The 20,091-nt window shown below is 37.4% G+C and overlaps 3 protein-coding genes across 4 annotated transcripts in view; 2 read left to right on the top strand and 1 right to left on the bottom strand.

Annotated features, from left to right (window-relative positions):
- Positions 1-20,091, bottom strand: part of cenpp (centromere protein P) — a 49,446-nt gene that overhangs the window by 2,951 nt on the left and 26,404 nt on the right. The gene's annotated exons all lie outside the window — the stretch shown is intronic.
- ecm2 (extracellular matrix protein 2, female organ and adipocyte specific) lies at positions 3,467-12,598 on the top strand. The gene is made up of 10 exons (XM_082138036.1): positions 3,467-4,258; positions 5,966-6,203; positions 7,335-7,523; positions 7,631-8,332; positions 8,536-8,651; positions 9,902-10,037; positions 10,202-10,359; positions 10,677-10,816; positions 11,175-11,501; positions 11,687-12,598. The coding sequence occupies exons 2-10, from the start codon at positions 5,975-5,977 to the stop codon at positions 11,853-11,855; spliced, it is 2,166 nt and encodes a 721-aa protein (XP_081994162.1). The 5' UTR covers positions 3,467-4,258; positions 5,966-5,974; the 3' UTR covers positions 11,856-12,598.
- Positions 14,148-19,076, top strand: aspn (asporin (LRR class 1)). The gene is made up of 8 exons (XM_082138039.1): positions 14,148-14,368; positions 15,269-15,551; positions 16,201-16,313; positions 16,758-16,971; positions 17,477-17,587; positions 17,743-17,836; positions 17,901-18,039; positions 18,124-19,076. Exons 2-8 carry the CDS (start codon positions 15,281-15,283, stop codon positions 18,319-18,321), a joined length of 1,140 nt encoding a protein of 379 aa, XP_081994165.1. The 5' UTR covers positions 14,148-14,368; positions 15,269-15,280; the 3' UTR covers positions 18,322-19,076.

Here is a 20,091-nt window from a genome sequence, read left to right as displayed (position 1 = left end):
AGACATTTAATAGTCATGCCTTCAGTTCTCTGAACCACAGAAGAGAAAATTGAATACACAGAACCATTTAATGCTGACAGTAAATAATAAAATAAAAGAAGAAAAATGTTTCCATCTCTCTGTCTTTTGCAGAAACCACTAAATACAGTTTGAAATTATAGCTTTACTTACACTTAATTATGTATTAAAAACACATGGAGAAACTGCTTTAATAAGTAATTAAGACATCTAATTAAACTACTCTTAAATTTAACCCCTCATTTGGCCGTATTTCAACTAGCTCATTAAAAACACATGATAATTCCCATAACCAGCCTAGCGCAACAACCGCATCACAAATCCCTTAAACAAATCCATCAGACTTTCCCATTAGACATCAAAACTTTCCAGTATTTTTTTCCCCAATTCCCACATTACACAGTTGGGAAATGCTGTCATTTACACCATTAACTTGATGTTTCCTCTGGTAAACACTAAGACTTTCTCTAACAAGTATCTTGAAACCTGTCTAAATTCGTGATTGTGAAGATTGTGAAGAGACTAAACACTGTTACGTTCTCAAAGTGATATATTTACCATTTTTGCAAATGTTTATTTTTACACGTACACATTGACTTTGATCAGTCAACGAGTTATGTAATTCATTGCACCCTTTCTTTGCAAATCACTGATAACAAACTTTAAAACCAACAGAAGTGTGCAAAAAACAATCTGGAAGAATATATATCAAATCTATTTAGTTAAAATATGGAGTTTAAAGATTTAACAGTACTTATGGAAAACATTAAGATTATGATATAAATAATGATGAAATATATGATCAAATTTAATATTTTTACAAATAGGTGTATGCTTTTACAAATCTTACTATGTAAATGTTTTTTCTTATCAATTTTATTTCTTACATTAAATATTTTGAATCTATTTGGTAATCTAGCGTTTAACTAGAATTTCATCATTGAATTTGCCAAGACTTTTACCTCCCCATAAATATTTTAATAACTTCATGAAGAAATTGCAGTCTAGTTGTCAACTTAAAAAGTTCAACGATTATTTAAAAAGACATCACTGTTTTCGGTAAATGTGACACAGGTCTGACCAAAGGCTTCAAGGCTTCCTTGAACTAAGCCATTAATTTAGCATCCTTTTAAACAACCCAACCATTATTTGAACTCTATACCTCTATTGTCTGATCCTGGAACGACATGTTATGCTCCCCACGGATCCCTGTCAACAGTTATTAAAACACCAGACAGAACAACCAGAGTCTCTGGGCTTGTTCAGAAGCCAATACTTACTGGGTGTTTGGGATCTTCTACCCATTAAATGTTTAAAAAAAATTGAGCTGAGAAATCAGAAAATCTGAAATTTTGGGATTCCCATCTGAGAACTTCATTGTGAGATTCTTGCGAGTGAATTTTCAGCAGGTTTAGTTTCAGAAGCACAAAACATTATTTAATTTCCACCAAGGTTTGTTAAGAGTGGATGACCCAAGACTGAAACGTTAATCTGAGTGCCTCAAGGGCGATTGTGAGGTACCCAGCTAAAAGGAAAGAAACATAAAACCGCTGACTACACACATGCCACTGCTGAGTACTTAAGCTCTCTGGCACAACATAAAATATTCCATTATGTTAAAAGTTCCATAAGGAAATATAGTGAACCAGATGCTGAAGCAAACCGACATTACCACAGTGGAAAAAGACGTCTGAATGCAAAAAATACAGTCCAAACTAATTATCATGGTGCTAGGCATGTGTGTGAAAGACTCTTCTGGGTCTCAAAGTACATTTCAAATGGTCCGTGACATTATACAGACCATTCTGACCAATGGAATTATCTTGTGGAAATAGGGATTTTTTTTTAAAGACACCCTAAATTCAACATCCTCTAGTGAGCTGCTTCAAGAAAAGAGCGTCAACGTCCAGACAGAACTAGAAGAATGTCCAACCCTCATAACTTAAGATGTGAACAGTAAGTGCGGCAATGCATGAGGAATCCAACATGAAGTAGCATTCACACACCATTTTACTTCCATGATGAAACAGGATATTGAAAGAAAATTAAGGGAGGGACTTGATGCCGAAAAGTGGTTTCTGTAGGATAGATATTTTCAAGGGATGGACTTGAAAAGTAAGAGTACTTGTTTGACGTAAGCTGAAAACAAAAGCCATTTCAGAGGTGGAGCAACTGACTTTATTTTGATTAAAAAGTATTAAAGACGATCTTTTTCCTTTGGAATCATGTACGCCAATGAATAATTCACAATTAAGACCAGGAACATGTATATAGAAAGTACATGCAGTGTTGTTACGAACAGTGAACAGTCGCAGCTGTTCATTCCAGTTGGTTGAGTCACAAATCTCCGGCCATTACCTGATGGCAAGTCAAAACATCCTAAAGTGCTGAAACATCTTACACCGTTAATTTCACACTACAGTTAAACACTCTTTTGATCTACATCTCTTAAAACTCATCTACGAGGACTATACTGTAAAAGCACATTTGTATATTGTTCGAAATGATCCCACATACTTTTGCAGCTATTAGATCCCTTTTAACCCTAATCTTTTGGATGAGATGTTGCAAGGAACGACAAAGCATTTGATCATGTAAGAGTGATATCAGCTTCAATCTACGGTTGGATATGTTTTCAATTTAGATTCTCATGAGATAAAAAAAAAAAACATTTCTGAAGATTGTTTTATTCTGAAAGCTCTGGCATAATGTCTCAAGCTCTGCTCTTTGTTAAAGTCTATCTGCTAGTTTGTTAGCACAAAGTACGGTATCTTTCCACTCATTAAAGGCTATACGGAGTTCCTTCAAAGTTCTTTACAAAAATGTCAAAGCATAAAGAGTTTTTGCACAGTCTTTATCATAAATGTCAACTGTTTAATTAATAAACATCAGATCAAAATTAATCAACTGTCTGATTTTCCAAATCTTGAGGCGTCTTCACAATAAATTGCTATTAAACTACGTGTACAAAAGATGTTATTTACTTGTCTACAGATGAACCTAATCTTTTAGTCACAGCAAACAAACAGCATTTTTTTTACAGTATGAAATTGCATTATCTTTGTTTAATGTCAAAAGATTTTAAATATATGTTAGTGATAAATTAGTAAAATAATGACAAAAATAATTTCTTGAGATATATTTAGATATATCTATTTGTCCACAGAGAATAAATAAAAACCTTTACTGCATAAAATTGCATTATATTTATTTAAAGTCAAAAGATTTTGAATATAAAATGTTGTGACAAATGAACTAAAATGATTTATAAAGAACAATGGTATACCTTTTGTGAGAGATTAATATTTCTAACAGTGCAACTACACTAAGTAGTCCAGAACACAGTCTGCAAAATCCATTTTATATTCATTAATCTTATTATACAACAGTTAGTTAATGACACGCAAAGCTTGATTTGCTTCCCTTGGAAATATTTTCATTGGCAGACAAAAGATATACAAACAATCTGGCCAAATTTGGTCTAAAATATTTGATAACAGCTTCTTGTGTGAATCACAGCCAGATTAACCTTTATCATACATTCTAAAGATACTAATTGTCTAAATATATCCTTCTTTTGAGGCATTTAAATGAAATAATGGACAGTAGATTTGATTTACAGGGAAATGTTTTGAGCTCTGATCTAATTATAGCACACAACTGCTTGACCACGACCCTCCGTGTACAAAACTGGAAAGAAAGTTGAGATCTTTGTTCAGCTCAGTGTGCCCACCCTCTGAAACGTGAGATGGGACGGTCTCATTGGGCAGTAGGGGGTCGACCAATACAGCTTGAAAACCCGTCCAAAGACGCCTGAAAACCAGTCCAGACTCCCTCTGATCGGCTCATTCAAGCTAAAATGTCTCGCCCATTTTCTGCACTCACACAATGCTTTTACAGAGGTGCTAATGACAAGCCAGATGCCACCTCTCTGTTTGAGTACAGTACCCGTCCTAGCCTAGTAATTAGGACACACAAAATCACCAAGTTCTTTCGCCTGAGAGAGGCAGTATCTTGTCACGACCCTTATTTTGCTGAATCTTTCAGAGACAGAACTGGAGAAGTTCTGCCCGAGCGAGTCCCGACTAAACGCTAGAGCAGCCCCTGTCTGTTTTTGACATTTATCAGCCTTCTTGCTGCGGAGCAGACGCACACACACTTCTTGCGTTGCTGGCAAATCCCACAGCTTTTGGGGAAAGAGCGGAAATATTTGGCCTCACAAAACCGCCCGAAACCAGTGGTAACGTACAAACGACTCTCTCCTCTCTTTCAGCTCTCACCCTCAGTAATGTCGTAAAACACTTTTTGTAGAACACTAATTGTTTTTCTTCTTCCGTCTGCGGGGTGCATGTCACATTTATATGGGTTTAGAGATGAAAACTTTTCTTTGCATGCGGTTTGGAACATCTCCACTAAACATTGAGATGTTTGAATCTGGAGGGACGACAAACGTCTTGTGAAACAGATCTGTCTCATCGCTGAAGCACAAAGACAGCTGCAGGACTGTAAAAAAACGTATAGCTTTACTGTACCTGGTTTTCATTACAGCGCTGAGAGAGGGGGAACAAGTAACATGCACGCCCCTCTGGGATGTTTTTACTCATGGAAGTATATTTCGCCCCTTTCGTTCTCTGTCTAAGCTGTAGGTTTTATAGATTCTTTCCATCTGAGCCTGGTCATCCTAAAGAGCTTAATTAAAACACTTTTCCCTCTCGTCTACATTTTTTTTTTTTTTCATCTCACCACAGCTCTGATTTAATGCTAACCGTATGACTTTGCCTGAGCGTTGGAGTGACGTTTGTAGACGCCCTCTGCACACATATCAGCAGTGCTCAGCTGTTGATTTTATTCTTGTTTCCCATTACTGTAAGTCTGGGTGATCAGTGTTGTCATCTTTTCCTTTTCTGGCTTGGCTTTTCTTCTGCAAGCACTTCGAACTTTGAGACATGCAAGTGACCGATAAAAAAAAAAAAATCTGTAAAAAAGAAGGTGACTGAATGAACCATAATCACTATTAATAAAATGGTAGTTTTAGTCTTTTGAAATGACGCAACAACTCAATTAATCAATTTTAAACTAATAATTTGTTCGCCATGCCAAAATTGTTAATTGCTACTCGGTTTAAAGTGTAAAGAGTTTCCATTCCTCTAATAATTTAAATTTCAACTTAAATAACCATTCCATTACCATTCTGCTAATAATTTTACATATATACACACACATACATACATTGGACATTTTTTTACTAGTTATATCTTTGTAATTCTTTGTGAAATTTACTAGCAATTGCCCCCTCTCTCTATATAAACGTGTGTGTGTGTGTGTGTGTATTTAATGCGAATCCTATTTAGGTTCTAAAAGACCATTTTTATGAGCTGAATTGAGGCTGCAACAAACTGAACTGATTGAACTGACCATAAAAACTATCAATAAAACTTGAAAATCATAATAAATAGCAATATGTGCGCACATATGGCTTTACTGGAACATTTTAGATAATTTAATATGGCACATTGGACGATCTGGAGCCACTAACGTGATGACATAATTTATAAAAATTTATCGAAAGAACCAATTTGCGTAAACGAGTCGCACTTCCCATAACTACAACCTGAGAGTATGAGTGTCATGATCGAGACCAAGTCTGTTCTTACTTAAAATCTGTGCTATGATTGTTACATTTGAACATAATACTTAAAACCCCTTGCAGTTCTCTAAACACCACTCATCACACACCTAAATAACAGTTTTACTCTTTTACAGTAAAGGTGTTAAAGGCTACTATTCCTTCAAAGCTGTCTGGCTTTCCAGGGTCAAACTTTTAGAGGCTGGATCACCTGTGATGCCGTAACTTATCATTATGGAAATGTGTACGCAGACAGTATACATTAACAGAGTTATATGAGGAACACGTAGGGCTGAGATGCCTCTGTGTTTCATCCCACAGGTTTCAGCTATGAGGCTAAAACTGATTCTGGCACTGTCACTCTTCGTCTGCATGACCTTCAGCCTCGCAAAAGATCAGAGTCATCCCTTGGCACGAGGTAGAAGACGAGGTGTTGGACCAAAACGAGCAAGAAAACAGACGTCTATTACCACCTTGCAGCAGGGAAGATTGCCAGAAAGCAATGGACAAGATGGATCTATTTTTATTGAATCTCACAAGAACACAAAAGAGCCTGCAGGTCAGTGTTGGGAAAGCTACTTTGAGACTGTAGTTTGTCAAGCTATAAACTACTCGCCATTTAAATTAGATAATTAAGACAGTTGTTTTCCTCATATACAGATGTGCTGTATATAACTTAACTTTGACAATAGCTGATGCCAAATTTTACTGTTCATAAACAAACCATAAACTTGGCTAATCATGAATTTGCGGCAAGTTTATGGTAAGCGAATAAAAGTAACCAGATGGCCACGTTAAAACATTGAAATATGGTTATTGTTTGATATAGTTAATGTTGTGAATGTTGTGAGGTTCAAAAAAGCCATAAAAAAAAAAACAAGAATAAAAAAACAGAGTGGTTAGTTTTACATGGTTTAGTACATGACCATTTTGCCCAGGGTGGTAATGGTCAGGACTGAACACTGACCACATGATTATACACTGGCAACACGTGACCGTGTGACCCTGCAATTCGCAAAACACAAACATCCGTTTGCGCCTTAGAAGTAAAAGTGTGGATAATACCACCAACACACATTGTAAGTGCCTTTAGCATTAATCTCAATAACAGATCTGTAAAAAAAAAAAATTTAACAGCGCAAATATGGTCAGTAAGACTCCATTAAAACAAAAGAAAAAACACTACTTCCCAGTAGACACATTTTACTACTGTATTGTTAGCATGTGTGCACCATTTTAAACTGCGAAGATCTCTGTACATGAGAATGTAGATAGCCATTTGCCATGTGGAAAACAGTGTTGCGATAGACTGCTATATATAGCCATTTTACAGCCAGATTATATGCATTGGATGAAAACATTGGGCCAGATGGGCCTCAACAGGCGTGTTAGCATCCAAAATCGTCTAACAGCCCTATACATGCATAATGTGGCTTCTGTTGCCAATCATTTCAAGTGAATTATATTTTTATTAAATCACATTTTAAATAAATAATTAACCAAATCAACATGATAAAAGTGACAGCCTTGAGCATTTTCAAGTTACCCTAGGAAAACCAAAATTAAAATGAATCAGACTGATTCATTAGAGATTCATTGTTCTGAACTGATTCTTTGCAATTATTTCACTGCAACATTTGGCAATCAATCACATTTCTAAGTTTCTTTCTTGTTTGTATAATTATTCCAGGAAAATCCGAGCACTGTGTATTTCGTGGCATCACCATGTATGATAAAACGGTGTGGTCGCCAAAGCCATGCGTGAATTGCCTGTGTTCCAGCGGCGAGGTGGTCTGCGACCAAATACTGTGTCCCGCCCTACGGTGCCAACTCAAATTTCAACGAATCGGAGAGTGCTGCCCAATTTGCATTGACCCAGGTTTGGATAAAGCATGGCATTAGCACTGCCTGCCAGCATATTTGATATATTAATTGTTGTGTTTAATTTTTCCTTGTCTTATAAATGAACTATTGGCATGGTCTCAGTTGTCGACGCCCCGGAGTATTCAGGTGACTCTCCCGTTCCCAACGATCTCGCCGAGCCCTATACCGGAATATCACAAAGCCAGAAAGACAGACAAAAAAAGGATGAACAAGAACGAATTCGCAAAAAAGATGCTGATCGCAAGCAGAGAAAGAAGCAGAAGAAAGAGGAAGCCGAGAGACAGAGAAAGTTAAAAGAAGCCAGAGAAAAAGAGGAGGAGCAAAGGAGGCTACGAGAGGAGGAAGAGGAGAGAGCGGCGGCAGAGGAGAGGAAGAGAAGGATGGAAGAACAGCGGAAGGCCGAGGAGGACAGGGCTCGTAGGCTAGAGATGGAGCAAAAAGAGATGATGAGAGCTCTGGAGGAGGCAGCCGAACGTGCCCAGGAAGGACTCCGTGGGGACGAGGCCACTGAAGACGAGGACGAGGTCTGGCTGAGGGGAGACGTTTTTCAAATGCCACCCGTGCCACCAACGAGAGCAGCAGGTCCTCCTCTCTTAGCTCTCCAAGAGCCAACCGAACCAGACGAGGAGGACACTGAACCAGGCGAAGAGGAACCAGAAGTAGTCGAGGAGGAGTCTGAGATGGTAACCACATCGCTGCCACAAGGTTGTTCGATCTCTGATGTCACTATCTCCTGTGAAAATGCTAAACTGACGGGTATTCCTCCACTATCCATTCCTGAGCTCAAATCACTCAGCCTACAGGGTGAGGAAGGCCACATCTCCGCATAACCTCTGTACAGGTCGTAACGAGATACAGGCACTGAAATTAGGCACTTAGATCATTACCTAAGACACATGCAAGAAATTAAGCCTAAATCAGTACATATGCCAGTGTTTACACAGTCCATGTATACAGATTCCAGTAAGGCTGATTTTGATAACTTGTCATGCATTATGAAATTACAGGCAATGAAATCAAAACCATCCCTGCTGGAGCATTCAATGGCATTCCCAACCTAGAATGGATTGACCTGGGGAAAAACAAGATCTTGTCTTCTGGCATAGACCCACAAGCTTTTAAAGTAAGTTAAAAATAAAAGTTTTCTGCATACTACATCAGCAATAAACACAATCTTTTTCTTTTGGTGAGAAAAACATTTTGATCTCTGAAAAAATCCAACTGCAATTTTCTTGCCTCCTCATATTTGCAATTGTTTGGATGACAAAACGTTCACATGTTAACGACTGAATAGCTGTGGTTCAAAAAATTGTGCAAATATTGTGCATGTTAACGCCATTTAGTTGCATCAGACCAAATAAGCCTTGTCTGTTGCCAATAATGTGATCTTGACATTCTGCAAGGCATTTGACCAAGGCTGCAAAGAAATGGCTAATCTCAAATAATGTTGTTGGAATCTTAAAAGTCTGCTTAATGTAGAGAAAGACAGAAAATAAAAAAGTGTAAATAATTGGACTGTTGACATGAAAACCGACCCATAAGTGTAAATTTGCTGAGTCAGACTGACATGTACATATATCGTTTTTTAGGATCATACAACATTCTGGCAATTGAGATAATGTTCCTTTCCATTGCTGCCTCTTGTTCAGAAATTCCTATGAACATTTCTTCATGTCTTCCAGCTGAACTTCAGTTGAATCAGAGAAGCAAATGTTTCTTCCATAACGGTTTAAAGCCGTGCAAAAACAGTAAAATCTGCAAACCTGACAGTGCTGAACTACACTTTTCTCCAATGTTTTGCTCTGCTCATTACCATATGGCTTTTACAGAAGTTTCACAAATCTTGCTCTTATACAAACACTATACCCACTTTTACTTGACACTTGTAGCCATGCTTTTTTTGCACAGCCTTTCAAATGAAAACAAAATTCCATGGCACATGTTCAAGTGAAACAACAGAGGGTACGCCACGCTAGTCTTTCCTATTTTCACTGGGTTCTAACCAGTAGAAATATCCCCATCATCTGAAACAAATAGTGAAGTTTGCATATACTATATAGTATATATACAGTACCCAGACTGCGTCAATTCATCAGAAAGCTTGGTGTTACAATCAGAAATACAGTATATGATAGCAATATGGCATATGGGGTCCAAACAACTGGTTGTTTAGTTAGCTTAGGGACTGATAACCATGAAAACATATGTGTCAAACAAAAACATACACGTCAGCATAACTAATAAGTATCCAAAGCATTGCGAGAAAACTAAAGTGGAAAACTTTCACTGAAGGATTTCGAAAGTGTATCATATATGACCTTTATTTTTTCGCACCTAAAGATTAATGACGTGATTTTTATGTAACTCTCTAAGGGTCTTAAATTCCTGTCTCGCCTGTACATGGATGGAAACCTTCTGGAAGAAATTCCCTCTGAGCTCCCATCAACACTCCAGGAGCTTAAGATAAATGAGAACAATCTAAAAGAAATTGAGGAAAACAGCTTTGAAGGTAAAACAGTTACGCAGAATTGCCATGTATAAAGGTTAGCATAATTACAACATCTATAAAAAGGCTAACATTTAATCAGCTAATACTAGCATGAAATGTTCCTTACCTAATGTTGTACAAAGAAAACAAAATATTTTCACAAATTGCTTCATAATTCCTGGAAGGTCTCAGCAGTCTGGTTACTTTGGAAATGGAAGGGAACTTGCTCAGTGAAGGTCATGTGAATCCACAGGCCTTTAAGCCCCTCAAAGAGCTGACTTACCTTCGGCTAAGCAGAAACCATTTCCGTACCATTCCTCAGGGCCTACCTGCATCTCTACTGGTAAGTTTTGAAAATGGAGAACTATTCCGCAGTCAAGGAACATCAAAAAATATAGAAACCATGACTTAGTCAAACAATTTTGTTCATTTAATTGCACGCACATTTGTGGGCTACAAATCAGCATTGGTTCTACAGTACCTGTGGGAAACCAGTGGCACTAAAACAGCAATTACGCAAACCAAAACCAACACTTTACCACAGAGTAATTCAAAGCTGCTCAAGTCAAACTTAATGCATTGTCAAGTAACAACTGTTTCTGTTTATTTATTCAATGAAGCAAACTGTACAAGTTACTTCATATTCTCTTTGACGTTTAGGAGTTGTACCTTGAAAACAATCTGATTGAAGACATCTCTGAAACAGCATTCAACCAAACCACAAACATCAACGTCGTTGTGCTACGACATAATAAATTAGATGAGTCAAGCATTGCACCTTTCACCTGGATCAATCACAGGTGTGTGTCTTCAACAAGGTTAACAATCAAACCAATATTTAGGCAAATACTGTTAAAATTTGTTCTATTAATAGCCAAATTTGCATATTAATAACTAATTTGCAGAGTAAATTGAAACTGCAGAAATTTTAGCACATTTAGCCTCTGGTTATACTGGATTGTGGGTGGTTAGTTAATACGCTTTTGCACTATAATATTGCATGCTAAAGTGGCGAAACAGTTTCGTGCAATAATCCTTTGGAAGAACTGAAAAATGGAAAAGTATCTAGAAGTGAAAAACCTTTTCTGGGTTTTTCCTGTTTTTTGTTTTTTTTTAACGCATGAACTCTAATTCTACTTTTCCCGCTGTATCTAAAAGGAACCTGGAATCTATAGATCTCTCGCACAACAACTTCTACCTGGTTCCATCCTTCCTGCCAAAGTCACTAGTTCATCTCGTTTTGGTCGGGAATCAGATTGAACGCATTCCAGGATACGTGTTCGCACACATGGAGCCTGGCCTTGAGTACCTCTACCTCTCTTTCAACAAGCTGGACAGGGACGCCGTGGAGCCAGAGTCATTTTTTGGCACCTTCAACACGATGACTGAACTCTGTCTAGACCATAACCAGCTTACGTCTATTCCAATTGGAATTAATGAGATGACAACGTTACATTTCCTACGACTTAACAACAACAAAATAAGGTAATAGTGCTAGCCTCCTGCAAAGATGAACATGTCTAGTTTGTCATCATTTCCTGGGACACATACATACACAACAAAAACAAGATAAATTTATGTATGAACAAAATATTCGAGACATATTGCCAAAATGATTTTTTGCAACATATGGAGAACTTTGAGATTATGTTAAATTCTTCCTCCAACAGGCATGTTTCAGAAGACGCCATCTGCGACCCCTTGAATGACGATGACTCTCATCTAGTTGCCCTTCGCCTCGAGAACAATTTCCTTGACCCACGGAAAATCCCACCCACGGCTTTCTCCTGCGTCCGCTCCTACTCAAGTGTTGTTTTAAAGCCTCAGAGGATTAAGTAACTGTAATCTTGTCTACTATTATTATAAACCACTAAAGGCTGTAAACATAAAACTAATTTGATTCCTGTGAAACATACAGTTATCATGAAAATATAACTATTTTTTTTTTTTACCCCAAAAATTGCTGACAGAGACAATCTTGCATTGAATCTCTGTTTGGCATGTTTATTTTATGTCTTGTTTCATTCTGGTTTTTTTAAGCTTCCATTTATTAGTCAAGATAAGATGAGACATGTTCACAGCCTCAAGGATCATGGCAGAATGCTGCCGTTGTTCGCGCCTGTCTAGACGTGTCTTTGTAGGATGCATGGATCAACTGTACAATACTTCAAGAGGAAAAAAGTAGCAGAATATAACTTTGTATTCTATGTTGAGATGTATCTTATTCTTGTCATAACAGTATTAAGTTTGTCTGTCGTAGTGAAGAAAAACAGGATGCATGGCTTTTCTTAAGTGTTTATAAAAAAAGGCAGCCAAAATCAACCTGCTTACGTAAATGCATTTTTCTACTAAGACAGGACCAATAAGGACGTTTACTACTGAGAGAACTGTGATGCATAATTGAAAGATATCTACATGATTCAAGTCATTTAAGTGAGCACAGATTTGTATTTGCTTAGTTAAGAAGTCAGTGGCAAAATCAATACAGCTTCAATAAAAACACATTTTCATATGTATTTTACATTCATTTTATCCAAAAGTGTGAGATGAATTAAGCTATCACATAAAAATATTTCCTAAAATGTCTATTGTACTTCTTTCCTAAAATACCTCAGTATGAAACATCTGCAATCTATAAACGTTTGACAGAAGTTCTGCTAATGGAATCACTGCAGACTGAAGCACATTAATGACCCCTGTAAACGATCTGACTATGACATCATAGTCTTCCGCTCCTTCTAAGATTCCTCTAAGGTTCCGAGTTCCCACTACATCATAGCCAGAGAAATGTGGACGATTACTGAAGAAATGCCTCTGAGGTTGAATTGGGGTTTCACTGATTTCAGACTACAACTAAAATGAGAGGAAAGAATAAACAAAAAAAATGCCTGGAAGGGGGATCATCTCAGAAGTTTTCCATGATTCAATGACTCACATACTAGTCACATGGCTTTTACTTACTTTTATTTTGGGGGGTAAATAATCAACAGCTGAACCACATTGTGTCTGGGTACAGTTAAATCTTGCTCTATATTTAGAGGACAAGCAAAGCTGTGCAAAATCGCCAATATATCTCAAGGCTGCGCGAGTGTTTGCAAGGTCGAGACATTTCCAACATGGTTCTGCACGTCACAACATTACATCAAATAAGATTGAGGGAGTGAAATACAAAAGAATTCGAAAATGGTTGAGGGAAATTACTGGTAGTTTCTGAATAATCTAAGCACATCTACACATTTCTACCTTTCCTCAACCATTTCACCCTCATGTTGTGTCTGTAATAGTATCTACATCCTTTTAATTTACGGCACCAACTCGACATACCACAAACCTTTATTGGTTTGAGGTTGGTTATCATTTCGGAAGGAATGCTGGCCAGTGAGACCCAGGAGAATGAACGGAGAAACCATGAGACATAGGAACTTCCATCATCTCAAAACCCCCAGCCAAACCCAAGCATATGTGGCGCCACCAGTACTGCCCTGTGAATAGAGAGGGGTCGCGTTTTGTGCTGCTGTAAGCAAACAGCACTGTAAAGTCTGGAAAAGTTATCATCCAACATTTAGTTTTAGATTAAAGGTCCCCCATGGATTGGGACTTACCTTATTTTGTCCCATGAACATTCATTCGAACAATGATTTATTCACAAAACATGAAACATGCATTTACTTGACTAAAGTCAATGATTTTATTTGTAAATTGATGCCAGTTCTAGCGGATGTCAAGTAAATCATTCTCAATGGTCTGATTTGGGTCAAGCAGAAGGATTTGCAAATGTCTATCAGTTTTTATTTTTATTTATTTTTATTTTCCAATATAAAGTGTATATAAAAGCTATTTTATCTATATCATATCACTATCAGTCAAAATTAGTGTTTGATCTAAAAATAGAAGCCCAGAAATAACCCTGCAAATGATGCAATATGCAATAATTTGTGCACTCTGAAATATTTAAATACGTCAAAAGTCAGATAAGTAGAGACCACCCATTGGCAATGTAAAGAATGAGAGTATCCCAGACTGGCCATTGAAAATTTAGGCACACAAAATTGGCCAAGTTTCAAGTGCTGATGAGAAACATACGGCTGGTAACAATGAGTGTTCAGTGCTAGTTAAGCATCCAGCAGAGCTGCGTGCAGTTCCTACCCCTTATTCAGAATCTGCTCCTTGAACCAGCAGTATCTTTTCCATCCCCATTCATTCAAGGATCTCATGCTTTGACGAGCGTGATCTCCACCTTTCGGGCTTTCGTGCATGCTGCATTTAAGGACCTGTGTCTCAACAAATCCAGACGGCAATATTGATCTCATCCCTGGAGGCTTACTTGAACAAGGATTACACAGATTCATCAGGTATGTTGTCTTCATCTGTCCCTAGACATAATTGATTCCACCATAGTAAGTTTGTGTGAAGCTCTATTTCTTGGAAAAGTAGACCTATGAATTCAAATGAACAGCTAAATAAACCAGACAACATTTCATTATATTAATTGGGAGAGAATAAATTAATTTAAAAGTGCCGGGGTGAAACATTTACAGATAAATTCTTCATCATTTGTGATGCTGAGCAGTCTAATAACAAAGCATATTTCTCTACGCAGGTATTTTAAATTGTTTTAAAGCAGAAATATTAAAGTTGTAATATTTATAACTTACAGCAGGTGAATTCTTAACAGCTCGATTTAAATTGAACGTTTTTGCAAAAATCAAACAAAATACAATCATTCCAAATGAGGATTTAGATTTACCATTAAATGTCATGTGGGTAGCGTCAGAAAAAAAGGGCACCATTAACAACTCTTAAAGGTCTATAAACTGTGAGCCACCTTCTCATATGATGATGACTAAGGCTTCCATAAACAAGATTGCTCCATAAACAATTGCTTAGTACAGCTGGTTCATTTTAACTTCTTACACAAACAATTACAGCAATCATTAACCTTTTCTTCTCACAATTATTTCATTAATGCTACTGAATGGAATAAAAAATGTGTGCAGGTAAAGAAAAGCAAAAACAAAATAAATGCTGTGAAAGTCATTCAATAAGAATGTCTCTTTAACCTGTGACCAGTTCCCATTGGCTCATTTCATTGTGATGCCAACTAATAAACCATTCAGGATTCTTGGGATCCAATTCACACGATTTTCTCTTTCATTCTGTGAAACAATTCTATGTGTTATAACAAAAAGCAATGTAACATGTTCAATTTGACAAAGTACAGGTTAAACAACTGCTTGTGTTCATGTTCACAGGGCTAACCATTCATGACTAAAGATCCAAACAAAAGCTGCACCATGAAGGTACTTTTACTACTCACCCTACTGACGTTATGTCACGCAAAACCATATATGCCTATCAATGTCATGGATTTCGTCAAGCATCATGACATCATGCAACAAGATGCTGGTGATTATGATGATGATGATGACGACGACGACAACGATGACGATTACAACGATTATGATGATAACTTTGTTTCGGACTGTCCCGAAGGGTGTCGGTGCTCAAAGAAAGTTCTCCAGTGCTCAGATCAGGGTAAGCACTGCATTAAACTACTTTAAACAACTATTTCCAGGGCTCGAATTTCGCCGTGGGATTGCGGGAATTGCATATAATATTACTCATTCCCGCAGGTTTCGCACTTATAATGCAGGAAATTCCCACAAACATTTATTCAATTAGCTCGTTGGTTGAATGAGCAAATTAATCCACACAGATTATCAGATCAAATCAGTAACTTTATGTGAGACATCACTTCACAAACAGCGAGAGTGATTCAATGCTACCGCGTCTTCTCTCTCTTTCAAAATGCGTGCATGGCTTCACAGCACCACATCATCTGTACAAGCGAGCTGCACGGTGCGATACAATACTTTACTAAAGTTTTTTATATGCACGACTTGTCAAATTAAACATTCACGTGATTTTAAAGAATTCAGTAGTCCTCGTAGTCCAGGTTTTCTGCCTGTCATTTCTAAAAATGCATCATTCTGTTGTGTTCCATCAAGCGGTTATTGAATGCAAGATCACATCTTAGAAACGCAACTGATCGGGGTAATAATTACATAGGGTTTCTTTAAGACTAATTTGTCAACTAGTCTTTCAAGCAACCCACTAAAATGTGCGGCTTTGAACATCTCTACATTTTAGTCTATAAAATCTCACATCTCTGTTGTCTTCACAGGTCTGACCAAGGTGCCAAAGGACATTCCTAAAAACACGTTGCTCGTCGATCTCCAAAACAATGACATCACGGAAATCAAGGAAGACGATTTCAAAGGCTTGGATAATCTCTATGTAAGTTGTAAACTCTCCCCCTTAAATGCTTTTAGGGCATTTTAAGAGTTGTGTTTTTATACTGGGTTTACACAAGGACATCTGGAGACATGCAGTGGTAGCAGAATTATGTGGAATTCTGGACACATACTTGAGTGTTATTGATATTTGCATCTACTGTGGACAGTTTCATACTTGTGGTAAATATTTGCTCATGATTAGTGGTAAAATGGTTAAAAGTTCCAAGAAAGAAAGGGAATAAACTTGCAAGGGCATTAAAAAAATAGAAACAGCCCAGATCTTGAAAACAACAACACAAAGTTCTATTTAGCTTTCCAAAATTTCACAAAAATGTATGGAAGCTGTAAAATGGCATTTTTAAAAGTAAACTGTGATCAAAAATGGTAATGACTATCTAGAGCCATGGACACTGTACCTTTATTATTTCTCCTTCTGTATTTGCAGGCCCTGTTTCTGCTTAACAACCAGATAACAAAAATTCACCCAAAGGCCTTTCGCAACATGGACAAACTCAAGATTCTCCACCTGTCATACAACTTGCTGACACAAGTCCCAGAGAATCTTCCCAAAAATATTCAGGCATTGCGACTGCATGACAACAAGATCAGCAGACTTCCGAAAGGAGCATTTAGGGGAATGCAAGGCTTAAATGTTTTAGGTAGGTCTCCTACGTTCTTAAATAAACAAGGTCATGCTTAAGCAGTTAGTACACTTGCTTCAACACGTTGAGCTGTATGACTTGTATCTTTTCCCGATTCCATTACCCTGTTCTCTCCATCATGACCTCATTAAACCTGGTTATATAATCAGATACATGATCTTACACTATTTGTATCTGACACAACAAGCTCACTTCAATCAACTGACCTCCATGGTTCTCATGTAATGTTCAGTTAAAAAAAAAACTCTGCCTCCATAGTGTCTACATTAAGATCTGCATTTACAGATTTAATCTCAATAAATTTAGCAGAAACTGAGAATTATGATGATACTGTGGTGTTGTAGTTAAAAATGGGGCTGGCAACCAAAAGGTTGCTGGTTCAAACCCAACAAGGTGTGATCCATGAGTCTTTGTATCACATTTTATGCCAAATGCATTAATGTAAATTAATGCTTATTTAGAAGAAAAAATTACAAGATGTTCCCTTTTCTTGCATCTCTAGAACTGAGTGCAAATCCAATTGCAAACAGCGGGATTGAAGCCGGAGCTTTTGACGACATGGCGACTCTCTACTTGAGAATAGCTGAAGCAAAGCTTACAGCTGTTCCTAAAGGTAAGAATTATATATTTTTTAAAGAAAGTCAAGTGACTATCACACCTGAAAGAAAGTCTAAAAGATGACGTGGGTCTCGAAAGACAGAGTGCTTACAAATTTGACTAAGCACATAAGTCTAATAATATAGATTTTTATTAATGTAAATACCACAGATCTCCCATCTTCCCTTACCGAACTTCACTTGGACTACAACAAGATCGCCAAAGTGGAGTCAGAGGATTTTTTGAGATTAAAAAGTCTACAGAGGTAAGGTAAACCAACTCCCTCGTGTGGATGAAAACAGAACACAACATTAACTTGTCTTTCACAGGTTGTGGCTTGACTTCAATCAAATCAAGTATGTGGAGAACGGAAGTTTCGCTGGCATTCCCAAAGTCAGAGAAATTCATTTGGACAACAATAAACTGAAGAAAGTTCCTCCAGGCTTAAACAACCTGAAATATTTGCAGGTAAAACACAAATACATATGCAATATAAACATGAATAAGACATGATGTGTACAGAGATCTGATCCACTCTGTTTCTTCTTTTAGGTGATGTACTTACACTCCAACAGCATCCCTTACGTTGGAGTAAATGACTTTTGCCCTTCGAAAACCCGGGTTAAGAAAACCCTCTACACTAGGATCAGTTTATATGCAAACCCAGTGAAATACTGGGAGATTCAGCCACCCACTTTTCGGTGCGTATCCAGCCACAACTCGGTGCAACTGGGTAACAACAGAAAGTGAGCGAAACGGTACCAACGCGTACCATCTTGCCACTGGAGGGCAGAATTATAGTCATGAACTTCATTCTAATTTTATAAATTACCATTTCATGTCCTCATGGTGATGTACAGAACATAACTTATCCAAAATCCAAGAGCATCCGCAGAGGCTACAGACTCAGTACTTGAATTTAGAGAGGATTTCGAAGACTTTGAATTCCAGTAAAGATAGAATCAACTACAATGTGTGCAATAGTTACATAGGTTTTCATAGTTAATGTTTACATTTAAATCTTTTCGATTTTATAAAAGCCAGAGAACAGTTTTTTAAGATCAGGTGCTAAGTAAATGTGTCCCTTGTGTATTGAAGGTCAGCAAATAAGTTTTAGCTTAAAAGGAACGACAAAGAAAAAATAATAAAATTCACAAGGCCAGTTCGTTCATTGTTCTACATGTATTTTAGAGAATGGGCATTACTCATTGGTGCTTATTAATCGTTTTAGTGATAACAAAAAATTATACTGCATGCTAAATTTTCATTATATAACGTTTTATTCATTGCCAGTGTTTTCTCCAAAATATTGGACTAGGACATTCTTGTCAGGTCACAGAAATACTGAAAAATTGATCTGTATGGACCACTTGGTTGGTTGCAGTTTACACAACAGTTAACTGTAATTGCAACCAGTGTTTATTTAGTCAGCGGTGCTGTGTTATTCGTTTCCAATTCAGATATTGTTGTTTCTTTAGAAAAATAAAGAAAAATTAAAGAGTAAATCTTGTTGGATTCAGAATGTGTACATCTGTCCTGCAATAAAACAAAATACCAGCAGATGGAGACTTCAGTGTAGGATTGGACCTGTTCTTCAGGACATAAGTACAGTAGTTGCCATCCATGCAGAAAGAGGATTTTGTATTTAATAGGCAATAGTCATGTTTTTTTTTTGTTTTTTTTTAAATCAGGTGAATTCATTATAACAGTATTGTATGCCATTCAAATAAATTTGAACTTTTCAAGTAACAGCCATTCCAAAGCATATTCTTGCACACTGAAAATGTTTTCCCCATTTATGGTGAGCTGAATGCTGCTTTACTGCTATTTTACTACTTTTTGCAAGACATACTCATCCTGTGGGGTAATCGTGGCCTAATGGTCAGAAAGTCAGACTGGTAATCCGAAGGTTGCGGGTTCAATTCTCAATACCGGCAGGAAATGACTGAGGCATCAAAGCAAAAATGGCTGCCCACTGCTCCAGGTGTGTGTGTCCACGGTTTGCAGTGTGTGTGTCTGTTCACTACTCACTACTTCTAATGTCTGTGCACTAACTTGGGTTAAATGCATTCCAAGTATGGGAACCCATACTTGGCCTTCACATGTCACTTTCACTTCACTTTTTCCCCATTTTTGATTGCAGCTTGGCTTCGCATAGAATGTATATACACTTTAATCAGACTACAATTGGACTCTGGTTTGTGCATGGCTCCAAAAGACAGAGAGGATGCGCAGCAAATGCAACCCAAGTGCTAGTATCCTACCACTCCGTATTAGTTATTCTATTCCGCACAGTGAGATTAAAGAGAGATTAAAGCGGTAGCTTAATTACACAGAAATCCACTGTAGCTCAATTGTAAATGTACAACTCACTCATAAAGACAGTCACTTGCTGCCACCTACTGGTGTAACAGTGTAAAAAAAATCCCCACCTCTGATGCACAGACAAGTGGAGCGATAGAGTAATTTTACAAAAGTTATATTATTGAATGTGTATTGTAAAATTTGTGGATAGTGGGT

This window comes from Leuciscus leuciscus (assembly GCF_965113295.1).
Source record: "Leuciscus leuciscus genome assembly, chromosome: 15".
Lineage (NCBI taxonomy): Eukaryota > Metazoa > Chordata > Actinopteri > Cypriniformes > Leuciscidae > Leuciscus > Leuciscus leuciscus.
This window is presented reverse-complemented; position numbering and strand designations above follow the sequence as displayed.

What these genes read in the sequence shown, in the direction of transcription:
- aspn (XM_082138039.1), top strand. Translation starts at nt 15,281, where the DNA reads ATGACTAAAGATCCAAACAAAAGCTGCACCATGAAGGTACTTTTACTA. An exon ending in AAGGCTTGGATAATCTCTAT is followed by an intron (nt 16,314 to 16,757) that starts GTAAGTTGTAAA and finishes CTGTATTTGCAG; the next exon opens with GCCCTGTTTCTGCTTAACAA. An exon ending in GCAAGGCTTAAATGTTTTAG is followed by an intron (nt 16,972 to 17,476) that starts GTAGGTCTCCTA and finishes TTGCATCTCTAG; the next exon opens with AACTGAGTGCAAATCCAATT.
- ecm2 (XM_082138036.1), top strand. Translation starts at nt 5,975, where the DNA reads ATGAGGCTAAAACTGATTCTGGCACTGTCACTCTTCGTCTGCATGACC. An exon ending in CCCAATTTGCATTGACCCAG is followed by an intron (nt 7,524 to 7,630) that starts GTTTGGATAAAG and finishes GCATGGTCTCAG; the next exon opens with TTGTCGACGCCCCGGAGTAT. An exon ending in TTCACCTGGATCAATCACAG is followed by an intron (nt 10,817 to 11,174) that starts GTGTGTGTCTTC and finishes TGTATCTAAAAG; the next exon opens with GAACCTGGAATCTATAGATC.